Below are 14,469 nucleotides of genomic sequence, written 5' to 3'. Positions count from 1 at the left end.
TTAGGAAGGCAACTTGTGAGAGAAGATTTGTTGCCAGCCTGCTGAGCTGTACAGGCCGCTGTGGAAGGGCCTGCTCGTGGGGAGGCTTGGTGTGCTAGTGAGGGTGGGGGACTGGTGAGCTGGGAGAGGAAGCAAGGGAGGCTGAGGGGTACGGAGCCTCCTTTTGCAGGACCTTGAGCCTCTGGTAAGGAGTTTGTGCTTTCCTAACACGGAGTTGGACCTCTTTCCATGAAGCTGTGGGAGAGGGGTCATGAGCAGAACAGGTGCCAGTGCAGTAACACACTTGCAAGAATTGCTTTTGCCTGTGTGGAGAATGAATTGGAGAATTCAAAAGGAAGCTGTGACACTCCAGGAAAGCCACAAGGCTGGAATGGTGGTGGCAGTGCCATGTAAGGAAGGGTGCAGTCAAGGCAGAGCACGTGGCTTTACTCAGAGGTCGAACTGACAGGTGTCGTGATGGCCTGGAGGAGTGGGACCATGAGAGCTGGGAGGAGCCGGGGCCAGTGCCTGGATGTCTGCCTGATGAGGGCCATTTTGACAGGAGGCATGTTCCTCCATTGTTAAACACTTTTTGTGTGTTTTCTTTTTCATCTGTTCCTTCTCAAAATTCATAAACTGTTAAGTGCCATTTTCATCTTCTTGGTCTAGTTGTTTGTTTGTTTTTGCACTGAAGCCAAATTGTGCAATCTTCTTAAACTTTGACTCCTTTTCCTGTTTAGTAATGGGAACCTCCTTTGTTGATGTTTTTGGTGTTTGACTAGGAGCATTTTATCTGTTAATTATTGCTGCCAAGGATTTAAACTCAATTGATTTACCACTCCCAGTGACGTCTCTCTTGAAATGAGATTCCTGAGTGTCACCTCTGCCCCAGGAAGAGCAGAGTCTGTGAAAGCTGCACCTGTGGAAGGAGCCTCCCTTCTGGCTGCCCTGCTTCCCATGAGGAGACACTGGCTGGGTGGGGGCCCTGGAGTCCACTGACCCAGCTCCCCCGTAGCATGTGGTCCCTGCAGATCCCCTGTGCTTTCTAATCTGAACTTGAGGGGTAGGAAAGCAGACTCAGGAGACTATATTTTCCAACACTGGAAGCTTTGGGAGAGGGGTCATGAGCAGAACAGCATGCCACATGGCACTGCCACCACCATTTCAGCCTTGTGTCTTTCCTGGAGTGTCACAGCTTCCTTTTGTCCTTCTCCAATTCATTCTCTACCCAGGCAAGTATACCGGCTTACTAAGTGGAATTTATTACATTTTATTAAACTATGGCTCCTTCTTGTGAATGAATTGAGAGCACGTGTGTGAAACATATTTCAGTTAAGCAGATTGTTTAAATTGATACAGTGGAATGGAGTCTTTTATGTTTTCTAAGAAATAGAGAAACTGGGAAGAAAATCTGTTAGTTGGTAATACATAGAGATTTATTTCACACCTAAATGAGAAGCCAGAAATGCATACAAAACATAAGAATTTCAAAAACATTTCTTAGGCACCGACTACTATTAAATACCCATAGATGTTTTTGATTTCCCATTACATTAAAATTCTCAAAGGAACTTCATATTCAGAACATTTAAAAATAGCCCAATCTTAAAAAGAAGATTTAAAGTATTATCAGCTGTGCTTTTTATACATAATTAGCACGTGCCTATGGGAACTATAATGACTTCTAATCTAATGATACTGTTCATGATAAAAAGTTCAGATGGTAAGAATCAGGGCCACAGCTGGGTGACACATTTCTGAGGGATTCAGAGATGACTCCAGCATTGAAGGCAGGCAGTTTCAGTCTCTGGAGTCCCCTTCCCCATGGGTGGATCATGAAGGCACTCCTGAGAGAGGCTGAGTATGTCCTTGCACCCTTTCTTACAGATCCCACGTGTGCTCAGTCCCTTCAGTGCTGTCAGGCTGCTGTGGAGCGACGTCCGATCCCTCTCTCTGACATGGCCCAGGGGTATGGAGACCTGGCATCTGACTGTCAGTTCTGGCTGCAGAAGCTCTCTGGGTGGAACCAGGCCTGCACTCTGGAGACCCAGCAGGACACCTGTCTTCACCTTCCCCGGTTCCAGGAGTTCCTGAGACAGATATATGAAGCCCTGAAAGAGGCGGTGAGTAGCGGACCAAAATAGGAAATTGTTTTATGACATTAGGGACTCCACCAGATGCCACCAGGCCACAGTGCTGTGCAGGGTTAGAGACTCTACTGACCTCGTGCACTTAAGGATTAGAAAGATGAGTTTCCTATGGTACAGAGCCGGTTTCCTTCTCTGATTTATTTTTATGTTTGTCTTTTCTTCTTGGTAGCTGTATTGTCATGAGACTTTCTGGCCAAGAAAGTTTTTATTTTTTCGTATATATGTTTTCTTTTTTACTTTATGCCTGTGTGTACATATTTTAAATTTTTATTTTTATTTTTTTTGTGTGTGTGTGACGCTGGGGATAGAACCCAAGTAAACACTGTACCCCTGAGCTACACCCCAAGCCCATGCCGGTTACTTTTATTTATTCTCAATATTTTTACTGGTACACTGTAGTTGTATATATGGTGGGTGTGGTGTTATGTGTTTGTCTATGCTCACTGTATAACTTGGCCAGTATCATTCCCCAGCATTTCTCTCCCCTCCTCCGTCTCCCTGGTTGCTTTCTGCTCTACTCATCTCCCTTCGATTTTCATGAGGCCCCACCCACCACCTTTCTTTTCCTTTTTCCTCGCTAGCTTCCACATATGAGAGAAAATATACAACCCTTGACCATATGAGCTTGGCTTATTTCACTTAACATAATGTTCTCAAGTTTCATCCATTTTCCTGCAAATGACATAATTTCATTTTTCTTTGTGGTTGAATAAAACTCCATTGTGCATCTCTACCACATGTTCTTTGTCCATCCATCTGTTGACAGACACCTAGGCTGGTTCCAGAGTTTGGCTATTGTAAATTGTGCTATTATGAACATGGGGACCCATGTATTGCCAAAAAGGCTATTCAATAAATAAGACTCTGATGCTGTTTTCAAGTAATAAATGGATTTTTTTCAAAGCCTTTGTGCCCTTCACATCTTGAAGAGTTCGCTGAAGTGCTTACCCTTTCCTCAGCCCTGTTCTCAGGTGGACTGTCCTGAGAGGTACTAAGATCTGTTCTAATACTCGGACCTGACTGTTAAGATAGTAGGGTCTCTTCTAAAATTTCAAGTGATCTTTTCTAATAAATATTAGAGAAGATCTTCACTACTGTTAGTAATCATTTGTGAAATGTTAAGTTTTCTTTTTGCCAAAATATTTTTTGACTTAATAGATATTTTACGACAGCACATGCTTTTTTTTTTTATAAATATATCATTTGTTTTGTATGTACTTGTAAATTTCAAAAAGAAAAGGCAAATCATTTGCTAATACATATGTTCTCATGTTATGCTTCCCTGCCATTAATCAAAGAAGCAAGTAGGAAATTTGAAGAATAATTCTGTTGATAATATGAGTTCACGTGTCTTTGGAAATCAGAAGGGCAGATACTCTGTGTAGTCAGATGTATGTAACTTGACCTTAACGTGGTCCCAGAAAGTCTGGGCCAGCCTTGGTGCTGAGACACACGTGAGGAATTTACTGCTGCAGCAGCAGGAAATGCTTATCGTTTCAGCTTACCTGCACATTATCTCAGTTGGGTCTTATTTTTGAACTTTCATGAAAGGTAAAGAAGTGGGAAAAGGGCCAGTTGTACAACAGCACTTGTATTTTTTAATCTTAGGCTGTTTTCTATTTGGTTTGTCTCAAGGTTTAGGTTGTTTTAGATTAAGTATGATGTCATTTAGCATACAGCAGTCAAAATTTTAATGAGCAGAGATGGGTATCTTTGGGCTCTGGCTGCTTTCTTTCTTTCTCTCTTTTTTTCTTTCTTTCTTTCTTTTCTTTTTTTTTTTTTTTTTTACAAATTCCGGAGTTCTTGTTCCTTTAAACATTCTTTGAAATAGCCTCACTGGAGCTGGATTAATAACGTTCCTTGTTTTGCTAGAGTTAAAAAGCAATATGAAGATATAGGATTGTAAAGTTATTAATCACCAATAGTTCTTAAAACTCTTACTCAAGCCAGGCATAGTGGCACACGCCTGTAATCCCAGGGACTTGGGAGACTGAGGTAGGAGGATCACAAGTTCAAGGCCAGCCTCAGCCACTTAGCAAGACCCTATCTCAAAATACAAACTAAAAAGGGCTGGGGATGTAGCTCAGTGGTAGAGCACCCCTGGCCTCAAATTCTAGGAAATAAAATAAAATAAAGCTCTTATTCAGCCTAAGTTATTTTCAGACAGACTAGCCTTTCCTAACTACGGTTTAGTAGGATGCTTGACTGCTTGTTAGACTGTTCGTGAATTCTTTCCTGAAGATTTTCTCTAATTCTTTTTTGTCTGCTTTTCTAAAATACACCAAGTAAGGAGCATCCAGGCCGCTTCCCTTTGTGGTGCCCTTTTGCTGACCAAAGCTTATTTTTCTTTTCAGGATCCTACTGTGATCATGGAAAGATTCCCCACAATCCGTCAACTGTTAGCAAAAACCTGCCAGAATCCTTTTATCTTAGCATATGGTAAGGATCCAAGCTGTGTCTTCTCAAAACACAAACTTGTAATGACAGTTTTAATTTCTGCTTGAACAACATACAGAGACTTAATTATAAATCTTTCTCTGGTTTTCACAGAACATGTATCAAGTGTATTTATTGCTGTATTGCAGAAAGATGTCCTTTATTGTGTGTGTGTGTGTGTGTGTGTGTGTGTGTGTGTTTGTGTAGAAGACATGCATGCACACGTGCACACACCCCCCCCTCCTGCAGATCCATAGAAAACAGGCCTCCTTGAAACAGAGGGCAGAAACTTACAGGTGATTGAAACAATAATTTTTGTCCGTAATCACTTCATCTTTTTTTAAAAAATTATTTGTTGTTTTTATGTGTACATGTCAGTATTTTGACATATTATGCATATGTGGAGTTTAACTTCCCATTCTTGTGGTTGTACATGATGTGGAGTTTCACTGGTCGTGTATTCATATATGAACATAGGAGTCTGATGTTGGATGCATTCCACTGTCTTTCCCGTTCCCATCCCCCAGCACCTCATCTTTAACTCCACATAAAGTGACTAAAATACCAACTTAATGTCTTTGTTTCTCAAGATAGTCTGTTAACTCACAAACGGTTTCCCATGTTGTAAAATCATCTTTCAGAGTCTGAATCTAGCCATGGCTTTGCTCTTACGTAGGGGTGACATTCTGGTTTTATGCAGTTTGAGAAAGTTGAGTACATGTAGGGGGGTATTCCTTCTCTGGCTTCCTGCCTCATCTCCTGTTTCGCCTTCCTCAACAAGTCACGGACTTTGTGGTCAGGTCCTGTCACTGACGGTGCCTGGGGCCTTGGGGTCAGGGCCTGCAACTCCTGGGATGAGTTCCTTGTGCTTCTCTTCTCCCTTGTCTCCTTAGGTCTCCTTTGAAACAACATTCCTGGGGTGAGGCAGGGACCTCAGTGTCCCCACAGCCCCCAGCATCTTCCTCTGGTGTCGCACTTACTCACTGTTGGATGCCCGGGAAGACTGAATGCCTCTGAGAGCAGGAGCTGTGCCCTCCTCTTTTTCCTCCTAAGGCCTGGCACGGGGCAGAGCAGGCACCTGAAGGAGCACTTGGCCTTGGGCTGACTGTATTATTAGCTCACGTAATATTTGCTTTTCAGATTTTTAAAATAAAAGATTAATTGAATTATGTAACAATATTAGAACCAAAGATAAAATGAATATTCCCCTTTGATATTTTAAAGAATTGAAAAATTTCCCATGTCTATCCTGTCATAAGTGCTTAGAAGAGCCAGGCACTAGTGGGAAGGGGACACTTCTGCATGTGGCCCTGTGAGCACACACTTATGGGTCACTGCACACTCCGCCCCTCGGCCTCCCTGACTCCGCCCCACCCTCTTCTATTCTGCCTCCTCAGGCCTCTTCCTCTCCTTCCTCCCATCACCTCCTTCTGGCTCTTGATCCGCCTTGGCAGATGAGTGAGCCAGCGCTGTTTGCCCACAAGGCCACACTTCCCTGCTCTGAGACTGTGTATTGTAGCGAGGCCAGTGTCTCTCAAACATCTTTGACCAGAAAGGCATTTGTATGCATGTGTATGTACAGTCGTGCACATATGTGCTTCATGCATACATGCTCACTCATGGGATCAGACAATTCATGAAGGAATGCTCATTTTTATGAGGAATCTGTTTTCACTGTGCTGTTTAAAAAATGGTATTAATGACCCCAAACTGATTTTACAACCCCTTGTGTAGCATGACCAGATATTTGAAAAACACTGAGTGAGGCTGATGGCAGGAGAAAGGAAAAGAAGCTGTTGAATGACTTCTAGTTACCAGCACCCGTGAGATGCTTTGTGGGTCCAATAATTGCTTTTTAGAAGAAAATTGGTTTAATTTTCCTTATAAAAATAAACTCAGGGGAGGTAAGAGAGGAGGTACAGGAGGCTGGGATAGAAGAGGGAGAGGTGAGGTGGTGAGGCCCAGAGGCTAGGGCTGGGAACAAGGAAGAGAGAGAGAGAGAGTGAGTTAGTTTATGGAGCCTAAACTCAAAAGACGGTGTTCCCATGTGTTGAGTGGTTCTGCACGCTCAGTTCAACAGCTGTATAATTTTTAATTTTTCTCTTTCTTAAAAACAAAAACAAGAAGAGCCATGGAAACTCCCATCCAGCATGTGGGCCTGCCTCTCTTTGCCCAGAGTGGGTGCACTGAAATGCACAGCTAACCAGCTCCCAGCTTTCTCCGCTGTGGTGATTCACAGACACAAGCCACTGCTGTCCTTGCTGAAGCTACGAGCACTCGCTCCAGGCAGTGGCGCTCGCGGGGCAGGCTCCTCCCCAGAGGCCTGAGCTGAGGGCTGGAGCACCTTTGGGGCACTTATAAGAGAAGGGAGACTTCCCGAGGCTCATTTCAGTAGATCTTAGTGCAAACTGAGATTCAAAAATTGAGTGGTGGGAAAAGAAATATGCAGCATACATTTACCACCTGATGTTTTATATCTTGAACTGGAATTCCAGATGAAAACTAAATTCTTCATGTTTCATTTCTAGAGGTTAAGACTGTGACGCCAGCTCTTTCTGTTGAGACAGTAAGCACCTGTTGTTTAAGCTGCTCAGTTGCAGAGGTTGGGAGGGGGAGGCTGGTGAACAGGGAGGGCCAGGGCTGCTGCTCTGCTTGGACACCAGGGCAGAGCTGGACAGCCACGCAGAACTCGGGAGTTGTGTGCAGAGGACATCACTGAATAAAAGGGTTCTCCCTCTCTCCATTATTGTCTTCTCTCTCTTCTTTTGATGTCTTCATTTCCAAATGGCTTGTCTCTTGTGTTTTCCTTGTCTTTTTTATTCCCTTTCTCTCTCTTTCTCAATGTCTCTCTCCCTCTGCTTCTACCTGGCTTTGGAGATGCTGCTCAACACATTGCTTTGCTCTGGCCCTGGCTGCTGCTGAGTCTGCATCTCACTGGACGGGTCTGTCACACTTGCTACACGAAGCTGAAGGAGCCTAGCATCTGCCGAGGTTAAATCACATGACTCTTGAAGTGAAGGGATCCCAGGCCAGCCAGTGCCTACTAGTGCTTCATGTGGGCTCCTGAAAGCCAGGGGAAGGACAGACGGCCCTCAGAATAGCCCCTCACCTGTTTGTTCAGAGAACTGGTTACTGGGCAGGCATAGCTATGAATGTTGATGGGGGTGGGTGGTAAATTTACCATTAGCAATCTTTGCTTAGTGGTGACAATACTGAGTGGCGTCCTGCGGTCAGTATTGTGTTCTTTTCTTTACGAAGGAAGCCTTTAGAAGGCTGTTTATTGGACTGCAGAAAATGGGAAGGAGAGTGGCAGGGGATCCTGCCCAGAACTGACCCCAGGTGCCCGCGGCCTCTTTGTGAAGTCCCCCATTACTCTTCTCCAGCTCTGGTGCTGATACCTTCAGTTTTTTGGCCTCATTTTTTTTTATTTTTAAAAATTTTTATTTATTTTTATGTGGTGCTGAGGATCGGACCCAGCACCTCGTACATGCTGGGCGAGCGCTCTATTGCTGAGCTACAACCCCAGCCCCTCTTTTTTGTTTCTTAATTGAGTTATAGAATCTCTACCTGGAATGGACTCTATCACCACCCACAGAAAAAGAAAGTGGCTCATCAGATAGAGGTTCCTGCCAAGTGTATGATTTCAAGGTTCAGGATTTCCATCACATTTTCAGTGAAGTTTTAAATTTTAAAGAATAAGGAGCATGTAACAAGCTTCTATTTTCTCCAAATCATTTGGTACTAAAATGAATATGTTTTAAAACAATCCTTTATGTTGAATTTGTTTTTAACAAGCAAGGATATTTTGGCAAATTAGAAAATTAAGAGATTAAATTGGAAATGCTGACTGGCTTGCCTATGGCAGTTATGTTGCCTTAAAAAGGCTGAAATTACTAGTGGTTTGAAATATGAAATGAAAAGCCGCTCTCAAGAAAAGCCCACTTCTTCCAGTTCTTTCCATATTTTAAGGCCCTGTTTGGCTTTAAAAATTGCTGCTGTTACAGAAAGGGACTGACCACACAAGAGCTAAGCCCAAGTGAGCCGAGCCCACAAGAAGAGGAAGCCCACAGGAGAGGCTTCACACAAGCTCTTGGAGGCCTTCTCTGTGAACTTAGTAGTTTTGAGATTTTTTCTAAATGATGTTTTAAAAGGGGTTTTTTTTTTAACAGTTTATCTTCTTTCCCCAATTTGATAAAACCATTAATTTTAGTTTTCTTTCCTACAGATGAAAGCCAGAAAATTGTAATATGGTGCTTATGTTGTCTGATTAACAAAGAACCACAGAGTTCTGCAGAAACAAGACTTAACTCCTGGGTTCGGGTAAGAGGAAATCTCATTCTGCACTATTTTGAAATAAGATTACTTAAAGGAACAGCCTTATTTTTATTCTTTCTTTTTTGGGGAGGGGTATTCAGTTCTGTGATGTTTTAGATGCTGTTTCAAGCGGACCCTTCACTGTGGACACTGTTTTTGCTCGATTATGAATTCCAGAAGACATTGGCTCATGGTCAGCATGAACCTCCCCATGCTGACAAGACCTGATGGCTGAGTGGTCTTGAAATGCCACTTTTAGATAACTAAAAGAACTATTTTTTCTAGCAATTACTGTCTTTCAAAAAATGATTTCTCCTACCCACCTAGTTTAAATCCTTACGGATTTCCACTTCAGCAACTTCTCTGCCTGTCTCAGAACCTCTTCTGGAGCATATCTAAAATTCAGAAGTGTCCAGGGAGCAGCAGTCTCTATTTTGGCTCCCATAAGTTGGTACCTGTGCCAGTAAGCTTAGCGACCTGTCCCTGGTACTTCTACCACTGCAGCTCACACTGTCAAAGCCACAGCCTGCACACTGGTCCCTTAGAGCAGCTTCCTGGGCTCCCAGTCTGTGTCTGCTTCCTCTGAGGGGCAGGCACAAGTGGGGATGTGGTAGGCTGGCCATGGCTGCCCCACCACCAGTATTGTCCTGCTGCCTTAGCCGAGGACTCCGCTCAGTGTGCATGTGGTTCAGATTAGCTGCTAGGCATCACGAAATCAGCCAGCCGGCCTAATCATCCGGTTTCATCTATCAGCCTGACTGGTGATGTCATTACCTTCACTGCTCTTGACGATGCCTTCGTTTCAGACAAAATTGCTACTAGAGATGACAAAAACAGTATTTGTATTTCTCTATTGGATTCAAAGAAGAATAGAAGGAACACTAGAGGTGAAAGGGATTGGGCAAGAAACAAATACAAAATCTAATTGGAATTTGTGTAAATGGCTGAGGAAAGGAGAACTGATAAGTGAAATTAGAGAAAAAGGAAGATGTAAAACAAGGCTATGAAAATAGAACATGTGTTTAGGCTTTACTTTTTTAATTGTTGCTTTTATTGGTGTCTGATATTTTAGAGACTATTTAATATGTAATTTTGCATGGGCTGACTCCTTAAATTCTAAACCAGGCCATCTAATAAAGAGTTTTCAAGGTGACTCTGTGAACTTTCTTCATTTAGCTCATGACTTTATTAGCCTATTTAAAAATTTCTAACTTCAAGTTTATCTTTGTTTTTTCCTTGTTTAGTACTTGTCTACTTATTAATAGGCACTCAAATTAAGTGTAGCAAAGGGAGAGAAAATTAAAACACTTAATTGCCACCTTAGGGAACTCACTGACTGGTGGCCAGGTCATGCCAGGACAGTGTGGTTGGGTGATTGGTAAAGCTGTGTATAAGTGTGATGGTGACACAGGGAGCACTTGCCCAGACATGGGGGCTTGGAGACAAAGCCTGTGGCGGGGGTGGGGTGGTACGGTACTAGATGGAGGTGCATAGTGCTGCCTGGGGTGGGGATCTGTGGGGTGCAATGAAGCATGGAGCTGGGGAGATGGACCTCAGGTACCACTGTAAGGAATATTTATTTTATCTTAAGGGCGGTAGGGAGACCATGAGAGTATTTCAACAGAGAAACCATATGGCCAGCTGTGAGGTTTGGGTATTAACAGCTCTTTGGAAGAGCAAGAAGGTAGCACTTTGGGGGCTATTGCACAGTTAAAGGTGAGAAATCATGAGTGCCTGAGAGAGATAGAGAAGGGAGACCATATTTATACCCTGTTTTATTAAACAAGTAAAATCCAAAAGAGATCCTGGCAGCTTAAGAGCGGCTGTCCTGAGGTGTGGGTGGAGATGTGCAGAGGAGAGTTGCGAGTTCCCTTCTCGGAGAGGGAGCGACTGCTGATGAAGGGCTGGAAGTGAACGGTGAATGGGGAACATGGTGTGGGAGCCTTGGGTGAGACCAGACCACCCAGACAGGAAGAGGGGCTCCAGAGAGGAGCCTTGGAGCCCCGAGGACGAGTCCAGGGACAGGAGGGAAGCAGGAGCGCCTGCCTCTAGCAGTTCCCATTCCTGCCCAGTGCTTCCAGCAGGGTCAGCAGAAGTAAAGTACATGCTCCTATAGATCTTCTATTACATTATAAAATCCTACAACAATCCAGACCAGTTCTTTTTTTGTTTTTGGTACCAGGGATTAAACCCAGGGTCCACTTAACTACAGAGCCACATCCCCCCACAAACCACCCTGCTTTCTTATTTTATTTAGAGACAGAGTCTCCCTGAGTTGCTTAGGGCCTCCCTAAGTTGCTGAGGCTGGCTTTGAACTTTCAATCCTCCTGCCTCTCTCTTGTGCCATTGGGATTACAGGTGTGTGCCACTGCACCTGCCCTAGATTAATTCTTAAATTTGAAAATGTTATCCTGGGTTATCTTTTTAACACAGAGAAGAAATAAAAATTCTGTTTGAGGCTTGGATATATGTTGCCACATGTTACTCTGGAAATACATTGATAAGCTTTTTGGAGTTTCACTGATACTCAGAATGTGCCATCAAATAACATGATCTGAGTGGCTATTGTTACAGAGACTGGTTAAGGTCACAGGACCCTCTCACACCTTTCAGAATATTTGATTCTTGAACAACTTGATTTTACTGGTGAATGCACTGAACACATACTTTTGAATATAGACTGTTTGCCAGGGACTGTGATAGAAGCTAAGGACAGAGCATTGAACCTGAAAGAGTCTGCTCTCTTACAATCAGAGCGGAGTTTCCCAGGCCTGCCAAACTTAGGGAAGCCTTCCTCCCTGGGTAAGAGGGTCCGACCCACTGCTGTTTCTCACCTGGAGAGAAGACACAGTAGGGTGCCATGAGCAGAGGGCCCAGGGCTGTGCTCTGTCCACAGTCCTCCCAGCAGGCAGTGCTGAACAGCATCCAGCTGGCTTCAGTTCTTCTGTTTTCTCCTTCTTTTAAAACCTTTAAAATTACAAAATCTAACAAACATGCAGAAAAATGCACAAAGCGTAAATGTCAAGCTTAACAAATTGTTGCAGACTAGGAGCTGGGGTCCATTTTGCCTGGCTTCTAGATGCTTCCTGCTTCCTTCCTGCTGGTGTTCCCCTTGTTTCACCCCAGTAGTGACCACTAACCTGACTTTTATTTGTATTGCTTTATGTTTCTATCACTGAATTATGCAGTCTGGCTTGTTTTGTTTTTTTGTTTTTGATAGAAATGGAGGAATACAGTGTGCATTCTTCTGTGTATGATTTATTTTGTTTAATACTGTGTTGCCAAGATTCATCCATGATGTTGGGTATGTGATTTGCACATTTTATCCACTCTAACTTTGATGGGAATTTGTTACCAGCTCGAGGGAATTAGGGTCAATCTAGTGTCTGAAGCGTGTTTTATAGACAGGAGAAATGGCAGGGTAGGATCCTAATTTTACTGGCTCATGCTGATTTTCCCCATGGTAGTGGCAGCAGCTTAAATTTCTATGGTCCACACGTGAGGGTTCCCTGTCACCTGATCCTGTCAGACTTCCAAGCCTCCAGTTACCCTGATGGGCATGTGCTGGTGTCTAGTGTGGTTTTTGTTTGTTTTTCCTGAAGTTGAATTTTGATTTTGTTAAATCCCTGTTCAAGTTTCTTAATTGTTTTCCTACTAAAATTTCTTTCCTTGTTGGTTTGTAGAAACTCTTTATGTGTGTTGGACATAGGTACTTTTGAAGAAACCTCAGTGTGGCAGCTCTTGGTTCCAGCCTGTGACCTGTGTTTATGTTCCTTTACTGTCTTTTAAAGGAGACATTTCCCTTTGAGGTTAGCATTTTACATCTTACCTGGGGAATGCTGTGCTCCCCAGCCGTGTTACTTTCCTTGTGCAGTTCTGGGGTCCCCCTGCAGCTGTGCTTGTGTGGGCAAAGGTCAGAGTTGGCTTTCACACTGTGTCTCTGTGGCCGCCCCATGCCCAGCACCACTGGTGGGAAATCACTTCCCTCTCTCTGTATGTTACCTTTGTCATGAGCCAGGTGCCTTTGCATGAGCAGGTGTGACCCTGAGTCTCTCCCTTGGTCTTGTGGTGGTTAATTGTATGGGTCAACTTGACTGGACCATTAAGTGCCCACGAGTTTGGTCAGACATTATTCCCGGGTGTTTCCATGAGAGTGTCTTTGGATGAGCGTAAGCTGGTAGACTGAGTAAGCAGATAGCACCTCCCTCGTGGGTGGGTCTCATCCAGCCAGCCCCCGTCAGTCAGTTTGGTGAGACTCTCAATGGCCACTCTATCCTTGGACGAAACGTATTTTTATCAGCTTTATTTAGAGTCACCTCTGGATGGGACTGAGGTGCAGCCCCAGGAAGGGGAGAGGTGCCAGCCTTCCCTTCCCTGTCTGCTCAGTAGTGTTATTTTTAGTCTCTGACTCCTTTGCAGGGATCTCTTGAGCTGGGGTTTCCCGTGGGTAGCCCCCCAGGAGCTGTTCCCTGCTGGTCACTTGGAAGTCCCAGTGTGTGAATGAGAGGGAGCAGGGACTCCAGGGAGCCTGGCAGCCCTATGTGGTGGACTCCCTCCTCTTTCCTCAAGATCCACTTGAACTGTTTGTGGCCTGTGGCCGTCTAACATCTGGACTCGGGAGGCAGTGCCCATGAGGCAGACATCTGTCTTGTCTCATGCAGTCTTTCCAGCATCGTCTTTGTGCATCAGTGGGCCATCCAGTGTGCCCCGTTACTATCCATGCGCCACCTGTGTGTGCAGCTTCTCCTCCCCGTTCTGTTACCCCCTCCCCAGGCTCCCCGCCCCGGGGTCTTCTGCGTCCTGAGATCCTATCGCATAGACTGCACCCCCGCCAGGGGTTTGTGCTTTGCACACATTCCCATTCCTGACTCCTGCCAGCCTGGTCCAACTGGGATACGATAACCCAGAGAAGTAATTACCATCCTCGTCCACGTTTGGATGCAGTGTGAAAATGAAAGTCTCATCCTTCTGGAGGGTGATGAATAAGAGACCATAGAGGCAGGTGGAATTCAGGGGGCACGTCCTCTCCACAGCGCCGCACTGTTCTTACTTTTTAAATAACAAACACAATGCCACTGTCTTTTTCTGCCTCAATTGTATTTATTTGACTTTCTACAACCTCTTTTTTTTTTTTTTAAGTGATTAGTTGATGATTGGATTTTCACATTTAGGTGGTAGTAGATGTTCATTCATTGCTTTTCCAGTGTCCATCCCCCTCCTCTTCCACCTTCTTAACAGTACCTTCAGCTTCCCAGCTGTCAGTCATTATCTGGGGTGAGGGTTATTCTTGCCAACGCCTGTGGTTGGTGGTTCTTGGCTTAACCAACACAGACTCTCCATTCCCTGGGAATGGTGATAGGTCAAGGTGGGCGTATAGCCCAAATTGGGCCAGTCAAGGGCAGTAAGATCCAATCTTGTCACTTTTTGCCTAATGGGGGCAATGGCTTGTCTCTTTCCTAATGAATGTGAATTTTAAGTTGCTGATGCTCCAGAAGCTGCTGTCAGTCACTGTAGGGCATGAGATCAGAGCCTCCTGGAGAACTGGAGTCAGTCTTGAGGAAGGAGCAGGGAAAAGAAAGAGAAGAAACAG

General features: G+C 44.4%; 1 protein-coding gene across 9 annotated transcripts in view; it reads left to right on the top strand.

The window, feature by feature from the left end:
- The window catches only part of Fancc (FA complementation group C), a 179,275-nt gene that overhangs the window by 64,293 nt on the left and 100,513 nt on the right, over positions 1-14,469 (top strand). For 8 of the 9 annotated variants that reach the window (XM_078030533.1, XM_078030535.1, XM_078030530.1 and 5 more), the window contains 3 exons: positions 1,867-2,102; positions 4,484-4,568; positions 8,791-8,885. In XM_078030533.1, coding sequence (XP_077886659.1) covers positions 1,938-2,102; positions 4,484-4,568; positions 8,791-8,885 — 345 coding nt within the window. In that variant the 5' untranslated portion in view covers positions 1,867-1,937. Of the gene's footprint in view, positions 1-1,866; positions 2,103-4,483; positions 4,569-4,989; positions 7,557-8,790; positions 8,886-14,469 lie in introns of those variants that run through there. The other variant, XM_078030536.1, reaches the window with a different exon arrangement.

The sequence above is a fragment of the Ictidomys tridecemlineatus genome, chromosome 13 (genome assembly GCF_052094955.1).
Source record: "Ictidomys tridecemlineatus isolate mIctTri1 chromosome 13, mIctTri1.hap1, whole genome shotgun sequence".
NCBI classification, from domain to species: Eukaryota; Metazoa; Chordata; class Mammalia; order Rodentia; family Sciuridae; genus Ictidomys; species Ictidomys tridecemlineatus.
This window is presented reverse-complemented; position numbering and strand designations above follow the sequence as displayed.